Below are 17,807 nucleotides of genomic sequence, written 5' to 3'. Positions count from 1 at the left end.
TTTGAAAAGAAGACTTCGTTCTACCAATGAAAAAAATGTACCTGAATAGACTATCAAAACATGCAAATTTCAGAGTTCCCAGAACTAGGACAAGGTCCGCAAACCCTGAGAGAAAACAAGCACCTTGGGTCAATGACTTCTAAAAATAGCATGTTACACTAGGCATGAACAACACCTCATACAGTACCTGCAAAGGGATATATTTCCCAAGCAGCACCTGACAGTGAAACCTTCGTACAAGCTACACTTCTTTGATTCTTGAAGCTTGATATGTAGAATGATACAGGAACTGCTTTTACCATCTAGTTCAGTAATATCTCAAATCAGATTGTATGTCCTTAGGTCTGTTAAGGTTAAATGCATTCGTGCAGGAGAACATGAAGAAGCCTTGATGTGCAATCTCAAGGTCAGATAGGAAAATATGTGACTGTATAGATCGTGTTCTTTAACAACACTCATTTTATACCAAAGCTTAGTAAACATGAGCTTTGATTTATTTTACAAAAGTCAAAGACTAGATCTTGCATTATAACCTTACAAAGCTAGCGCTGGTGCATTTTCTGAGTTGGAATATCATGATTTAGAATCAGATTCAGAAGATATAGAAAATAAATCATAGCTCAGATTCATATCAAGGTATGAAAACAATTCTATTCAAGAATACAAATTTGTCTCAGATGCTATAGTGATGATAATTCATAATCCACATAAAATAAAGTTGGAACTAGTTGCTTGAAGAGTTGCTTTACCTTATCATTAGAAATGGTGAGCCTATCATTTGAAGACAAAGTAATTGGACAAAACCACTGTTGTCCAAGTATATTGCAGTAAAAACAATGCTTCATCTCTAAAAGCCATATGGCCAACAAAAAAAGGTGGTGGATAATCCAATTACGAATACAGGCATACAAACAGTCGTGATAAAATTGTTCAAGCAATATGGCTACCCTTAAGCCTTACAATGAGAGCAGAACAACCATATTTGTTTGGATTTTCTTTTGTGTCCTGTGCCTATTATGTGTGTATCAAGGATAAATGTCAGTTGTCGTCAGGGGCAACCGTACTCTGTCATTGTCTGATGATGGTTCCGCCTCTGTTGGGGAGAATTAGGATTTGCCAATTTGTTATGAGATGGTCTTTTAGATGATTCGTGAACTATGTTGCTGTAGTTTTGTCAACACATCCTTACCAGGAATCAAGCTGAGGGCTCTTCCATTGAAAGAATATTAGGGAGTAATTTTTCAATATGGAGCTGATGTGGGTGAACAATATCAAGTTACCTGTAATACTGTAAATCTTGAAACTTTCACGGCCGTTTTATTTTTGTGATTCATCATGCACGAAAATATCTCTCTTGTACTACAGAATTGTTTCAACTGCGAATTTGAAACACCACAAATACCACCTTTTCCCTCCTATCGCAAAAGAAAAACACTGCGAAAGTGAATTAATTTACAGTACTTGGGATGCTAGTACATACCAATCCTCAAAATGAAGGGGGTCAAAATAAGTGTTCTCCAAGATGTCTTATTGCAATAGGCTGCCCTTACTCTTTTATGATGAAAATGACAGTAAATTGTCTAATGTAACCCTACCAGTATTTGATGCAAATGTCCTTCCTAGTATCATGCAGGTAGTTATTTTCAATTGGCCCCAAACAAAAAGACAAATTATGCACCTGTCACCTGACAGTGTCAGTGTTTTTAGCAACTGGGTTTATCAGCAAAGAAATATAATTATCCTAAAAGGGTGTGTGTTTTGTTGTTTCTAATTCCTCAAGTCGTAATTACATTTGATGCAGTGATAAAGGAAAGATAAGGATGGGGTTATCATGTTGCTTTCAGTTAACTATCATTTGGGCGTCAAGTTACGTCAGGTATTTATTCTTGTTACTACCTTGCATTGCTGTTTAACATTTTTGTAGGTGCAAATGTCACTTTGATAACATTTTCAACACAACTTTGTGATATAATAAGAAAGCATGGACCTTGCAGAAGCCTAAAATAGATCCGTGTTTTTGGCACAACACTTAAAGGGGGAAAAACTAGGTCAGTGGTGTTGTCAACAAAACAATAGAAGAAGGGTGGGGACATTACGAAGGAATGTAGGTGGCTATTTACGCTGTGTCACAACTAGTGATGATAATAGTCAGTGTGCCGCTCTGTCATCTTGGACAGTAACGAAACACAAACAGCGGCTTCTTAAACAGGTGAGTTTGACCATTCGCCATGCCAGGTAAATTAGATGTTATGGATGTGGGGAAAGTTGTTACATCGAGGTGGAAGGTAATACCATACAGGTGTGCTTACTTTACTGTAAGTTTTCAAAGCAGTTTGAGTTGGATTTTCTGTAGTACATGTATGACTGTCTTGGATACAATGTTTGCGCAACAGCTTGCAACTTTTCTGATCTGCATTCAGATCTGCATTCACTAAGCAATAGCTGTATATAATGCTTTCATGAATAGGAGTGAGAATTTCTGTACTGAAACTTGTCCAGTTTGTTGCATAGAGATTAATTCTGCTTTTGTCTAATGTTACCTCTTAGAGCTTAGATTCTGGTTGAGGTATTGCATCATGTGTGTAAAAGAAAAAAAACTTGATGTAGATCGTTTTGATTTAACTTTAAAGATATCGTTTTCTTTTTAGTGGGTGTATGCGAACAGTAAAGGACTAAAATCAAAGCTGTCCCTATGCATTCTTCGTGTTACATGAAGAAACCATGTTTCTTTGAAGGAAGAAACCCTCACTCACTGCCCAGTTTGTTGTCCACCATCTTCCCTGTCTTTTGAGGGTTACATGTGAATATCACTTTGCATCTTTTCTGTTGTGAATCAACAAATTTGCATGTAGCACTTGTCTGTTGTAGAACAGGTGGTTTTACTGAAGTCTTTGGGTCTATGTCAAACAAGCATTGCTGGCTAATGTACCGATGTCAACTAGGGGTTTGATATATCCAAAGCACAAACTTTTTTTTTTTTCAATTCAAGGGTCTGTTGTTTTGTCTTTCAGAAGAGTGCAGATAATTTGTAAGTTATGTACACACAGTTTGATCTATAGTGTAGGTCAAGTAGATTGAGGGCAAAACAGTACAAAGCAATAAATAATGTAAATCACTTGTACTGGAGTTTTGCAGTATGCTATGCTATACTGTTTGCTAGAGTGAATTGCGTCATACATATATCCACACCCTTGTTTGTGCTCTAGTTGTTTAGACAGATGAGCCTATGGATTATGGCATGAAAAGCTGGGTTTCACCCATATAAAACCCACCCAGTACTGTAGTGATCTCTATATAACAGCTGAGGCTATGGTTACTATGGAAGTGACATAGCAACCAGGCTTGGGTTTCAGTTGGTTCTCTCTGTGCCTTGCACAGAAGCTTGTTGACAGTTGGCAAGTAATGGGCACGTAATTGTTACCCTGTCAACATATAGATTTTAACAGAAGGTTCCGTAAGAGACAACTTTAGGGCACCCAGGTAAGATGTATAAAGTGATATCAACATTTTATGCTTGTTTTCGATAATAGTGTCAGCTAACTGGAAAAATGTGTTTTAAGATAAGTGTAGAAAATATATTCAGCTGGTCTAGAATTTGTGCACCAAGGATTTTAGAAGAATGATTTAATAACTCAATTTTCTGTTCTCATGTATACATGCTATTGTTGGTAATGGCGAATTGCATTAGAAAGTTTTCGTAAGATGCAGTTATTGTAGTACGAAAATATTCTTTAAACTGCCAGTCTTTAGGTATATATACAACTAAAGATATCTACACCCATATCCTATATAGCCATATGGGTTACGTTTGCCTTTCAGTGAAAGTAAGGGCCATGTTGACATATTTGAAACTTCAAGTATTCCTAATGTATTCTTAACAACATGGAAAAAATGGCTCGCCAGTACCCTAGTTTTGTGGTCAGCCATAAGGGACTTTATTTCCTTGGACAGCATGATGATCATGTATAATTCTGGCTCTGTTAATTCCAGCTTAAAGGCAACCTAAGCAATATTAGGGCGCTGAAAGTCATATATTCAAAATCAATTTTTTTCTGATTTCTATCCATGGTAAGTTTAGATAACACTATCCCATTGTATATCGACCATCATGGAGCAAAAATGTGATGTCGTTGTGCGGTGGGAACTCATTGAAAATCTGAGCACTTGGAGGCCAGCCATCATTTCAAATCTTCCGAACATGCACGATTCTGACCGATAAGTCCCGAACACTTCCGAAGAAATAATCACGTGGTCATGGCTCAATGTGCTTGGGCATTGTGACGTCACACGGCCGGAAGTTACCGAAGATTGTCGACAGAAAACGGTTACGGCTGGATTCTGGGCTGATTTTTGGGGGGACGCAATAAATAAAATACTCCTTTTCTGGCTTGCTTCTGAACTATTTTTAAACGCCCAAAGTATGAAATAATGATGCAGATGTGCTAATATAGGGAAGTAAATGTAAATTTCAACCTCTCCAAGCAGAATTGCTTTCCCCAGAATATTTCAAGTTTTACCCCCTGAAATCGCTTAGGGCACCTTTAAGTCATTGTTTCATTCTGTTAGAAAAGGCGTTTTGATATGGAACAACTTGAATTTTACATTCACTTAGTTACCAATTTGCATCATATTTACAAAGGCCAAACTAGGTCAAGAGGTTTGCATAAAGGTCTCTTGAAAGTATTCACTGAACAAACTTTGCACCTCAATACAACTCCAGTTTAGGTGTGACTGACCAGTGCAAGTGGTCAGTTATTGTCCAGATTACCCTGTTTTCCCCCCATAATGGCCAGTGAGTGGACCTGTTTACATCAAAGAGGGGCACAGCGCCTCGGGTGATGTAGTCCGAGCGCACAATAAACAACAATGGCAAACATGTCAATGCCCTTGGGTCACGGAAGGCCTGAATAACTGTCAGTGGTTGCACGTTGGAAAAAAAACACTTGAAAGCATGCTAGACACAAGTTGCGATGTGATCAAGGAAGGGCAAAGCGGCGGTTGATAGAGCGATTGTGAGGATCGAGCCTACGGTGTAGCATTCCTAGTCCTACAGGCTGTCCACCTGCCCTTTTGTTATGAGGATAGCATGTGTCAGAGCGCAGCGTAACAATCGATTCATCTGGTATTAGGTTACTGAGGGGCCGTGGAGGGGCATCAATCCTTTGGTGAGTGTGCCAAGCCTTTCTGGCAACATCTTCTGACAGGGACTTGTTGACAACACCTTGCCTACCACTTACGTCTGCTAAATGGCTCACGGTTAGAGTGGCTGCTTTGATAACATTTTAGAGATCAAAATGACAAACTTTTGTAAGAATAAGCATGACCTCCAAAAGGGTTGTTATTGTTTAGAAAAAGATTTTGGCACGTGGAAAAGCTCAGGTTTTTCATTCTGTTTACTAGACAGAAATGCTGTGGTCAAGCCCATGGTAGGAACTTTGTCAGCTTGGTTCTGATTTCATCCCTTACATCTGCAGCTGAAAAAATAGGTAACTTTGCAACAAAAAGCGGTTTGACCACTGGGATTGGGTAGAACACAAGCTTGGACAGCTCATGTACAATAGCCACATCTGTTACATGCTCGCCTGTTAGATGTGCCACTGCAAGAAAAAACTGTGGCTAACACGCCACAATGACCAACTCTTAGATGGCATTGTCTTGAGATGTCTTGAGAGGATTTATGTCTCCTTTGTACGGAAGTGTCTTAAAAGAAAGGCTGTGACCTCTAATTTGCTTCAAGCGTGGCAGCTAGTATGGCCACTGTGTAGTAGTAATTGTTCAGTCGAAAGCATACAATTTGATCTACAATGTATAGATTGCAAGTACTGGATAAAGTGTTTAATTTACCGCACATTTTGCCTGCCTGAAGAAATCTTCTACCGGGAGCTTAATTCACAGTAAGATGTACTTTTTATAGTTTACTCTGTGTGCTACAAGATTTTAAAAAGAATGGTTACTTCAGGTTTTGTCTTTCAAACAAGGAATATAAGACTAATGTAATGGTATTCAAAAATAGGCAAACTCTTTCTGTAAAAGGTTTTTCTGTAATGTTTTATTTGTTTCATTTAATTTTGGTCTTAAATTTCACTGTCAAATGGTCATTCAGCTATGTTAGAAGTTGTTCAAAATAACGACAACACAACACCATCTCCGTAGTTATCTTTGTAATACTATGTTTTCAAACTTTCCTGCAGGCCAGCTTCAAGAAGGTTACAATTTCTTGTGCCTATGTTCATATTCTGTAGTATTCTTATCAAGAGTGCCATGGGGCCATCTAGGGGATATTGTTTTTTTATACCTGTTATATCATAGGTAACATTACTGAAGAATAGATAGGTGATTCAGAAGCAGGTACGGATTTTGCGTCTTCAGTCCATGTCAATCACAAAGATGATTTTCTATGCACTGGTTGTCAATGTATATGGAGTATGGTCATGAATCTTGGTCAAAGTCTTAGCCCAAGTCAAGGTCTAAAACTGGTAATCACAGAAAACAAACTGTGAGCTTAACATCATCATGACTGCATTGATTGTTGTTGATCAGTGACTAGGAAAAGGTCAAAGGTCATAGCTAGTCAAGTGTTAAGTTGTTAAAACTCCATATGAGCGGTAGACCATAAAAGATAATGATTGTAATTTTCCATCCGAAAATGAATTGGTCTAGGAGGCAAATTTGGTCGTTTTAGCAGAAAAGGGTTCCAATAAACAACTTCATGCCATTGCTCATGAACCTTTCAATTGAAGCATATCTTTTCATCATGTTAATTTGTTCCAGGAAACTGAGCCAAGCATTCAAAAGTATTTTTGATCCACAAACAAGATGAGCACCATAAAGCCAAGGTCAAAGTCACCATTTCCGAACCAATATCTGGTGGATTTTTGACTCTTGGCAATTTGGATTTGAGGTAGGTTTTTGTTACAAATTTTAGGGCAAGAAATATGCAATCCTGGCTGAGATTACTCCTCATTGAACTTGAGTAGAACGGTTTGCGTGACTGTCAACAAGGCACATCACAACAAGCCCCAGCAATCTTCTGGCTTGAAATGTCAGCGATAGTATCTGCGTCAGAGAATGACCTTGAAGATGGGCAGGCGCCTGTGGCATGTGTCCTTGGCAGGATGAGCGGTGTGTGTGGCCAGGCAAACCAGGAATTATCAGCGGCTATTCCCCTCTTAAATCATTAGAATAGAAAATTGTTTGTACATATGTGGAGGGGGGGGGGGAGATAAACAAGCAGTAGAATATTGTGGTATCTATTCATAAAGAATAGATTAAGAGAAACATGACACTGAAGTGCAACAATGGCTTTCAATTTTGCATCTCCATAGATTCACCTGTCTTGTCTGTCAAAGGAAATGGAATGTGCTCAGGGGGTTTTGTTCACATGTTGACTGATAATCTTTAGAATGCTTCGGTTCATTGTGTTACACTACAGGGCTCGAAATAGTGGGTGCATGTGCACCTGTGTGCACCCAAAATTGGAGCTGTGCACCTAATTTTTCACTGTGGGTGCACCAGTGCACCTAGATATTTTTGTATTCTATATAGGGTAACGGTTCTCTTGTACACTAGTATATAGAATATTTTTTAAATGTAAGTATAAGAAAAAGCAATATGACCTTTTACGCCAAAATATGACCTTTTGCTGTACTTTATTTGATGTATTGCTTGCTTGAAATTTGAAATCTAGATAGAATTACATATTGAAGTTGAGAGCCAGTAGCGTCAAACTTATGCTTTGCTGATATTCAACTTTATTTTATGAGGTGCACCCAAAATTTTTTCTGTGCACCTAATTTGTTTGGTTGGGTGCACCAGTGTACCTTTCCAAAAAAAAAATTTTGAGCCCTATGTTATGTTGTCTGGGGGAAAGGATAGCATAGTCATCAACACACCACTTATTTCAACGTTGATTTGCATGGCATAGTAGACATATTTTTTCAAATCTAGATATTGAAATAGTCAAAATTTACAGCCAAACAATTTAGCCATTATAAAGGACAGGAGAGCAACAATTCGCAGGATAGGCAGATGGCAGAATTATCAGACAATGTATTCACCTGTATAAACAAAATGTCCTGGAGGTGTTGGCTAAAAGGAACAATAATTGATACTGAAAAGGAACAATAATTGATACTGACAGGAATGTAAGAAGAATCTAGGTTCAAGTCTGTGGGTAATTCAGATCAGTTCTAGCATTAAAAAAAGAAGTTTCAATTGTTATGAGATGGACCTTCTGCAACATTTTCTAGAGAGGTCAGCATTCTCTGGGTTATCCTTCTACAAATTCAGTATGACTTATGCTTCAGTCCCATTTCCAATCCCGGACCGGCCGGTCAGCTTGTGGGAACGAAAACTATGATGCAAAAGACAACAAAGGACACAAAACTTAACAAAAATTACTCCTAACCATATATTGTGCATTTCTTGATATGTATTTGTCATTTTTCGTTTTCGAAAACAGCCCGGCTGGGACCCGGATTGGAAATGGGACCGAAGCATTACATGTACGTCAGCATTTGATACCATGATCTTGCTGATCATACAAAACCCATTTCGTTCCTAGTTCTTCCCACAGGTCATAAAGCAAACAACGGACACAGGTGTTGGATCACTTTACTTTTCTGTTATTTTTCAGAACTTTGAAAAAACAGACTTTATCTTTATAGACATATATAAAGTCTAGGTTTGTGTCAAAAGCAATTACCACTCTTGGGGATTGGATGTATATCATGTTAATGTTTCATAACTTGAAAAACAGAAACACTGTCAAGGTCGAAGACATCAAAAGACATAAACAGTGATAGTCTCTTGGGTGCCAACTGGATCTTGTGACTTGAAAAAAATTAAGCTGCAGTTCCTTTAACAACAACTTGGAACTCGTACTTGTTAAGTAAAGTAAAGAAAGAAAGAAAGAGATAGGAAGTGTTTTCTGATCTTAAGATGCATTTGTTTATCAGCAAAAATGTTGTCTATCTGAGGAAATTTTGCATATCTCTGACGATTGTTGTCCAGTTTGGCGGACCTTTGGCAGTGTCCCAGCGTGTTTCTCTACAGTAGTCTGCCTTGCTTGGCCACTCTCCCACTTGGCTGTACTTCAGTCGCCATTTGGGTTTCGCTCGCCGCTGTGACGCAGTCTGCTGCTAAGAACCTGTTGTAAGATTATTGCCCACGCACCTGTTCATTCCCGCGTCTGCTTGCCTTTCACACGTGAGTTCTTCTACCTCATATAACTCAGAATGTCCTTGTCATATTTTCACTCATCTTTGCACTTTTGAGTTTTAGATGTTGCGTTTCTAAATGTTGGACCCAGGTAAAAATCCACCCTTGAAAACAATAAGAACTTATCTTTTTTTAAAGTTGGAAGGTATATTAATAATGTTGCAAATACTGGTCGGTCAGCAAATTTTGTGTCAATATTACAAGGTTAGTATGCTGAATGTACTAGTAGTTCATGTGTCAAATGCAACCTTGACCACTTTGTGTAAAATCAATACCTACATAGTAATGGTGACATAGGACTAGAGTTGAAAAGCATTGAGTATATGTACAGTTTTGTTTTCCGTCACATAAAAGGGACATGTTCGTAATTCTCAAAAGAAAGTTTAGGAAATACTGAGGAAGAGCAAGGGTGAATTTATGAGGATAAGGGTAGACGTTTTACTAGAAATCAGGCATTAAACCTGCCTATCAGCCTAACACAGTGTCATGATTACTGGTAGTTTCTGCAGTGGCCCCTCACATCGGACATACTACAGTAACAGCAACTTGTGCTTAAAAGGTTAGGTGAATATCAGTGACAAGCACTTTATCCTTTCAGCAAGATCCACTATTTGAGAGGTTATAGAAAAGAAGGGATTTTTAAACACCCAAGTTTTGGGTTTATGGTGTTGAAGATTATAGTCTTGTCAGTTCCTTTACCATTTCTCTAAGCTTCAGTCATATTTCAGACCTTTTTGTGACAGTTTTTTATATTGTGGCAATGATCTGTTGATTTGTATAAAAATACTAAAATCTGCTGGTTGTTGTCTATGATCTCTGTTGCTGCCAATCTTTTTCTTTTATGTATTTCTATTAGTTTCTAAGCTCCCAGTATATTGTAGCAAGTTGCAGTTGATTTTCAGTTAATTCCCTCAAGGCTCACTATGATTGCATACTTTATGATCATCTCAAAAACATTTTTGTCAGCATCCCTTGAGCAACAGAGAGTCTGAACAGAAATCGAAAAAATCATCCTTTAGATTTTTAGAAATCCATTAAATTTAGTAGATAAAATACTGACTCCAACATATGCTTGCTAGCTGAGCTAGATTTCCATTTTTGTAATTGGATTTCATACTACCCGCCGTTTGAAATGTTGGAATACGGTAGAAAATATTTCGAAAGTCAAACAAAGGTTTGAAATTGTTCTAAACATTTAGTCATATCAGTCAGGTTGTTTGTCTACAAAGGTTTCGGAAATGTTAGAACAAAAGGTAACAAACACCCGCACAGTAATGTGGAATTGACTCTACTTTGACAGACACATGTTGGAGTGGCATTTGAATCCTTGGTACAGCTTATAAAAAGTATCATAACGTTATATCAAAACCTATCACATGACTTTTATTTTTAGCTATCCCTGGGAATTTAGGTTTCGTATAATTCCTGATAGATACTGGTAATATTGGTACACTTTATAGGTGAAACCATATTATTCTCTCCCCCGAAATGCTGCTAAAAAGACTCCTTTTCTTAGTGTACATAACATATAGTCTTGAGAATTTTCCACTTCCAAACAACGGACACAAAATAGGCCATTACAGTTTGAGAAACATTCTACCATATGTCATGATAAGAAAATCCTGATTAAACAAATCCGTTGAGAACGGATAGAAGATGGAGTGTGTGTGTCTGTTTCTGTAGCAGTGTTGGGATACGCAGGGATACTCTGCTCAGACACGGAGGAGCCACAGATCTAGAATGAGATGCAGTACTCCTTAAACCCCACCGCAGCTGTAAGCTATAAACCCTTGACTATGCAAGTAAGCAATTAGTGCTTCAGAACAGACAAGAAATATCATCTCAAGAGAAATGATTTTGCATAATATGCACGTCTTGGAAATTTTCTTGTCTCAGACAATTGAGTTTAGTTAAGACAATAGTGTGCAATGCAAGACACTTCTCTGACAAGATATTGCCTTCACCTTGGCATTCTCATCTTGAGGGTCAAGATTATATGGTCGCCTGTATACTATTTGCATAATCGAAAAAATGCTGAAAGGTAGAACTTACTCAGTTACCGAAACTTTGACTTATAATGACACAAAAATATACAAGTTAAGTAGCCAACTTTATGTTACAAAACAAGGTTCTGATCTTAACAGGTGTGCTTTCTTGGCTATTCTAAATGTTTGGAAGAACATGGTGTTGAAAACAAAGAATTTGTTAGATTTTGTATGAGCTTTTATTCTACAGGGTTAATGTATTTCTTTTCTATTTCATTACGATGTGCATTGTTTTTAATTTTCACATTAATCGAGATCTACATTACGGTCGTTCTTGCCTCATGTCCTAAAGGACTGAGTTAGAAATGACTTCAACTTTTCAAGTGTCAGCTAGTCAACTATGTACATGTTACATATCCACCAGGACATTCTTACTTTCTGAGTCACCATTAAAAATATAGCTAAGTCAGTGCTCATGCTAGTGTCACTTATTTGAGAGATGTAGAGAAGGTTTAACTTTAAGACGAAGAAGTTGTCATTAGATCTGTGACTTCATGCAAATGTCCTACATACAATGGGTACTTACCTAGAAGGACTCACAGTTTCTGGTTCTTGTTATTCATCTCACAATCAAAGCACTGAAGAAGTGATGTCATCTACGGGCTATACTCCATTCTTTCATCTGTGAAGTTTAAAAAAAAATCAAGTTAACTACTTGAAATTTTCCACACATCTGACAGAGGTACAACAGGGCTCGAAATTCATTTTTGGAAACAGGTGCACTGGTGCACCTAACCTAAAAATTTAAGTGCACAGAAAATAATTTGGGTGCACCACATAAAATAAAATTGAATGATACCAAAACATAAGCTTGACGCTACAGCCTCTCTTAAGAACTTCAATCTGTGATTCTACCCAGATTTCAAATTTCAACAAAGCAATACATCAAATAAAGTACAAAAGATTATACAATGTTTTGCTTTTACAGATACTCGCATTTCAAGAATATTCTGTATGCTAGTGTACAAGAGAACCTTTACCCTAAAGAGTACAAAAATATCTAGGTGCACCAGTGCACCCGCAATCAAAAATTAGGTGCACAGCTCCAATTTTGGGTGCACACAGGTGCACATGCACCCACTATTTCGAGCCCTGTACAATGTATGGAAAAGTGACTACAACAACAGCAAAAAGTATTGGATTGAAAACAATCAAGATACCTACATTTTAGATTGAGAAGAGATTACAAATGTTGTAACGAGAATATACAGACACAAGATCAGTCAGTCAGTTTCGGTGAAGTAAAATCTTGAAACTTTTGTGGTGGTTTTATTTTTGCGATGAACTCTTAACTGCAAAGTCATGACACCGCGAGTAGGTTTCACTATACTATATAAATTACAATACATTTAGAATGCTTTGCAACCGCAAATTTGAAACACTGCAGAAACGTCCTTTTCCTTCCTGCTGCAAAATAAAACCACTGCAAATTAAACGAATTGTACAGTATCTGAATGTACCAAAAGAACACTTCAGTGTCCTCTAGATCTCCATTCTGTCTTGCTTGTACCAACTTCTCGATTTACGGCAACTTGTTACCGAGGGAAGTAAAGGGCCATAATCGTTGCACTCGTGCACCAATGTCATCCATTAAATCCAGGGTGTGCAGCCTGCCAGTCATAACCAAGACCAGGTCTGGTACATGATAAAACTTGTATCTCCTGGTATCATCCACGCAGAGGGAGGTATGGTTCACTGCAGTGCCGGGGGTTACTATGGGATGATACCTACAGATAATAAGTAATTGCACTCCCGAGTATGGGTTATACTTCATTTTTGATAGTATGACACCTACAGCTGCAAGGTATTATTGGGCATTTGTCTTTTTCAAGTATGTTGAATATGATTAAGTGTTATTTTGCAATTATGTTCCAGGTTCACTTGCATCTTCCCACGGGGATGAAATGATGAAGAAAAACGGATCATAAAATCAGAGAATATTCAGTTAAATCTGATAATGAAGTGCCAACAAACTCATTCTGTTCAAGTGGCTGTCATGCGAATATTTTTTGCCGTAAAAATCGCCTGGTGATTTGTATGGATGATTGAGACTTGTGTTGTTAAGTTTATTGACTGAACAGTGTACAAGTGCCTGCCATCAATGGTAGTTAATGTATTCTGACAGAGCTCGGGGGCAAGATAAACGAGCCAGAGCCTCTAGCAGCAACAGGGGACAATATTATCAGCCGATACATTCCTTTAAACTGCTGAATATAAACTACACGTCACGTACAATTGGAGGGAATAATGTGCAGGGGAGCCAATTTTTACCTCGCCGTGAAGCCGTGGGGAACAGCAATATAAGACTCTGTCAGTCGCGGATGCGGAGGTAAACGGAAGACGACACAAAAACAGTTTGATTTTTCTCTAGCGATCACTCAAAAAATGGACCGACACACACATGTACTTAGAGTATAACGTCCACAGATAGTATCTCTGTCTAAACTAATTGTGATACACAATTTCACTTTAATCTACTTTACAGGCAGCAGTAATAGGCTTTTGATTTATTACCTAGAGTCTCAAAATAGTACACTTTGCATGGAGGTATAATTCTTTTGGGAAATTAGGTATTAAGACTACTTAGCAGTTAAGTCTTAAGGGAAGGCATCTGCGGAGAGACAATCAGATTTCAGATGGGGATGTAGAGTGCTGATGACCACAAAGTGGATTAAAAAGTAAAGTATTAAGAGTAGAGCAGGGTCAGACATTGTATGTAGTTTATATGGCCAGTGGGATGTTTGTTGTTGGCACTTTTTGTGGTCATATCCGTGGGTTTGTTGACATGTGCACATAAGTGGCTTTTTCAAGACCTTATAATATTACCACTGTGAGATGATGATGATGATGATTACCACTGTTGATCGTATGTTTTTACTGCCAGGATTTGCTTGGTTGGTGGATTTTATGGAATGTTTGCATGTATCAATCAACCAATCGATCCATCAATCGATCCATCAATCAATCAATCAATCAATCAATCAATCAACCAAGCAATTGATCAACCCAATCACCTTGCATCCAGGATGTAGAATTAGAGAAAACAAACTCACAGCTTATCTACTTTTCATTATGCAGGGATCTCCCCAGAAATATAGAGCAGGATGGGGGGAGGGTGCCAGGCACAGGATATGTGTCGCGAGGGGGGAGGTCTGGAGGGAGGTGCACAACTCTCAAAAGAAGAGCGATTGTTGCATTTTGCCTTTTTCAGACATAATGGAAGTCATTTCCTGCAACTTAAGCTTTAAATTTACATGTGAAATTTCTAGTTTTGAGCAAAATTACAGGCTTTGCTGGTTAAAAATTTGAAAAAATACCCTAACTTTGAAAATCAACAGGATGGAGCTGGGATTATAACAGGATGGAGGAGCGCCACTGTTCCATTCTTTAGGGAGAACCCTGTTATGCTCTGTATTTGATCAATTTCATAATCAGTCAACCAATCACATGATGTGAAATCTAATATTCTAGATATTAGATGGTTTTTTGGGTCTCTTTCAATTAAATCTTTTTGTGGTAAGAAGAACTTAACGGCAAAAGAACAAGACTTTTTTTTACAACTAACATATTCTAAAGGTTTCTCCTTGATTAAGCAAAGAAGGTCCTCATTTGCCTAAATTATGACAGTTAATGATCTTCTGCACCAAACATCAAAAGATGTCCAAAGTATGATGAGAGGCTGAGCAAACAAGGCGATTGTAGCATTTTCTCATTGATTATGCAAATGAGGTCATGATTTGCGTCTTATGATGTTCACCTATCTACTTTTGAAAAAATCATCCTATCCTATCCTATCCTATCCTATCCTATCCTATCCTATCCTATCCTATCCTATCCTATCCTATCCTATCCTATCCTATCCTATCCAGGACAAGAGATATCAAAACCAGAATTCGTACTGCAGTATCATGGAAAGCTAATCATTTCATTTCAAAATTCAACACCTACTAGTAAGTACTAACATACCAAATATCATAACTTCTCACTGCATACTAGTGTTCACAAAAACACATACGTATAACAAAAACATACATTTTTGGTGAAGGTAATAATCTGCAGTTGCTAGAAAAGATCGTAACCAAGATAAGAGTGTGACAATGGTTCTTATTAATCTGTCCATCTGTGCGAAATGATTAAATCATACATTCTGTAGAGGGAAACTTCCCATCTAGGGCCCCCAGCTAACACAAAGACAGACCAGATTGCTTGGCATTGAGGTATTATGATAATTAGGACAGAACATCTTCTCTGGTCCTCCACTGGGAAAACAATACATCAAGGTGTTGTTATCTATGTGAGGACCATTGTTAGAGAAACAGTAAGTCCTAGAAATATATGTCATCTTTGTAAACCAGCTATTGATGAATTATTTATGATTTTAAATTAAGTTTCTCGGAAATGCTTAATAAATCATATTAACAATATGATTCTTCCAGAGTTGCAATGATTATTGTATATGACATAAGATACGACTTACGACTGTACACAAATGGGATAACAAATGAGGTCTAATGAAGCTTTGGAGATACAACTGGTTGGTTTTTTATTGTATGAAAATCATGATATCCTTACCTTCAATTTTCACTAATAGTTATGCACTAATTTGACACGTATCAAAATATCTCAGCGATTAATTTGACATTAGACTTATCAGTGCAATGGTCTACTATGCAGCCTCAATTTAACTTAAAGTATTTCATATAGCCTGAGGTCCAGTTGCTGTTATGTACATGTATATTGCATTTGATGACAACAATAGCTACTAATTATCACCTTCAAAACACAAGCTATCGTTAGTTGGAAAATATTTCCAATGTATGTAGAGTAACTGAATATGCAATATAACAGATGGACAACAATGGCTACTAACTGAGACCCTCAAGCAAAATACTGTTAATTCACAATTTTTTGCAGGGACTTAATTTCGCGGTAGAAGGGTAAAGGAGGTTTTCGCTGTGTTTCAAGTTTGTGTTCGTAATACAGTTTGCGCAGTAATACAATGGAAATGCATAATATTCATAGATTTTGGAGAGGTCACCGTGAAAAACATGAAAATAAAATCACCTGTGACCACCATTTCAAGATTTACAGTACAATGTTTTCTTTGACCTGAATAGATTGATGAATCTACAGTAGTTTGCTGAAACCACACCTCCGGGGGAACCATAGCTAGCGCGCTCGTTCCCTAGAAGTAGCCAGGAAGTGGCAATTTTTCCTGGAATTTCCTCCCAATGCTTACAGTACAACCTGAATACCCATTGGGGAAATACAGCTGCAATGTGGTGGGTCTGCCCTGAAACAACCTCATTTCAATTCGTGCTGAGATCACGTTTTCACTACTTTTTGTGTTGAGTCTGGAAAGCTGTGTCAGCAATGAAGTTCTCAGTATTAGCAAAAAAACAAGTATCTCTCACACTCTCATGTTGGTATAGGTCATGAATGACGTTTGTATGATTTTAAACATTGCCCATTTTAAGGGTGAATGCCTCATTTGTTTTTGTGCAGAGAGCTGAGAGACAGTTGAAGAACTGGGAGCGTCTGAAGAAAGTTGAACACCAGAAGGAGCACAGGACGCTGAAGACTAAGGTGGTGCTGCAGCGGGAACTCATACAGGCCCGCGACAAACTTCACGAGGAAAACCGCGTCAAACTGCGTCTCAAGCAACAGCAGGTAAGGTGGTGGGGACTGTTCTGAAACTCCTGAATTATACTAAGAAAATGTATTTCTGCATGTGTAGCAAATTTAACTTTTTACATTGCTCATTGTCATGATTACATTTTGTATGTTTTTGTGTTAAGTTATGAATTTACCTTTCTAGATGAGGAATGGAGTTGATTTTCACGTTAAAGTCTCATTTCCTTGTGTCTGAGTGTGGGGAACTGAGCGAGGAAGTGTAGTATTGTGTTACTTTGAAGTATGCATGGAAGTATACCCAGGTATCACTCAAGTACTGATTTTACTGCAATAACTCATTTTGCAGCTTATGTGACACTATAGCTATAGATCTAACAAGTTGAAAAACTTATTGTATTGAAAGTTTGATACTGGAAATGCTTAAGGAACTTTTGGAGAAGACACTTTGATTTCCTGACTGAGTGCTTGCAAAGGATAATGTTCCTAAGTTCCCCACCCTTTAAAGATATATTTCAAATTCTACAGATTTGTATTAAGAATTATCAATAAGTGACAAACATAAGATATTCTTTTAACCTTTCCCTAAACACAATAAACCTGGTCCTTCCCCATTTTTCTTGGACCGGGCGTAACTTCTGTCTTTTCATTCACACTGATTTCAAATGGTGCTGCCATTGTACCTTCTCTATATTAATATCTTTTATACCCTTCTGTTTATCAAACACTTTATCTTCTAATAAACGATTACCGTGTTTACTCCAATAATTGCACAGAATGATGTAAAATTACCAAATTACAACATTTGCCGTATCTCTGGCATATAGTGGAGAGTCAATGAAACTTCACTGTCTGAAAATGAATTTAGCAAAGTGTTCTGAAAGCTGTATGGTTATTGGAGTATTTTAGATA

At 37.7% G+C, this 17,807-nt stretch overlaps 1 protein-coding gene and 1 long non-coding RNA gene across 10 annotated transcripts in view; one reads left to right on the top strand and one right to left on the bottom strand.

Moving 5' to 3' along the window:
* The window catches only part of LOC136435444 (uncharacterized), a 41,505-nt gene that overhangs the window by 8,782 nt on the left and 14,916 nt on the right, over window positions 1-17,807 (bottom strand). For 2 of the 3 annotated variants that reach the window (XR_010755841.1, XR_010755843.1), the window contains exon 2: window positions 11,791-11,886. This is a non-coding gene — a long non-coding RNA (uncharacterized lncRNA). The remainder of the gene's footprint in view (window positions 1-11,790; window positions 11,887-17,807) is intronic. The other variant, XR_010755842.1, reaches the window with a different exon arrangement.
* LOC136435443 (myosin-11-like) overlaps window positions 1-17,807 on the top strand; it is a 43,530-nt gene that overhangs the window by 12,028 nt on the left and 13,695 nt on the right. For 5 of the 7 annotated variants that reach the window (XM_066428944.1, XM_066428951.1, XM_066428946.1 and 2 more), the window contains exon 3: window positions 16,770-16,934. In XM_066428944.1, the coding sequence (XP_066285041.1) occupies window positions 16,770-16,934 (165 nt within the window). Of the gene's footprint in view, window positions 1-1,816; window positions 1,877-16,480; window positions 16,547-16,769; window positions 16,935-17,807 lie in introns of those variants that run through there. The other 2 variants (XM_066428950.1, XM_066428949.1) reach the window with 2 other exon arrangements.

The sequence above is a fragment of the Branchiostoma lanceolatum genome, chromosome 5 (genome assembly GCF_035083965.1).
Source record: "Branchiostoma lanceolatum isolate klBraLanc5 chromosome 5, klBraLanc5.hap2, whole genome shotgun sequence".
Taxonomy (NCBI): domain Eukaryota; kingdom Metazoa; phylum Chordata; class Leptocardii; order Amphioxiformes; family Branchiostomatidae; genus Branchiostoma; species Branchiostoma lanceolatum.
The sequence above is the reverse complement of the archived record's forward strand: the minus strand, read 5'-3'. Positions and strand labels throughout refer to the sequence as shown.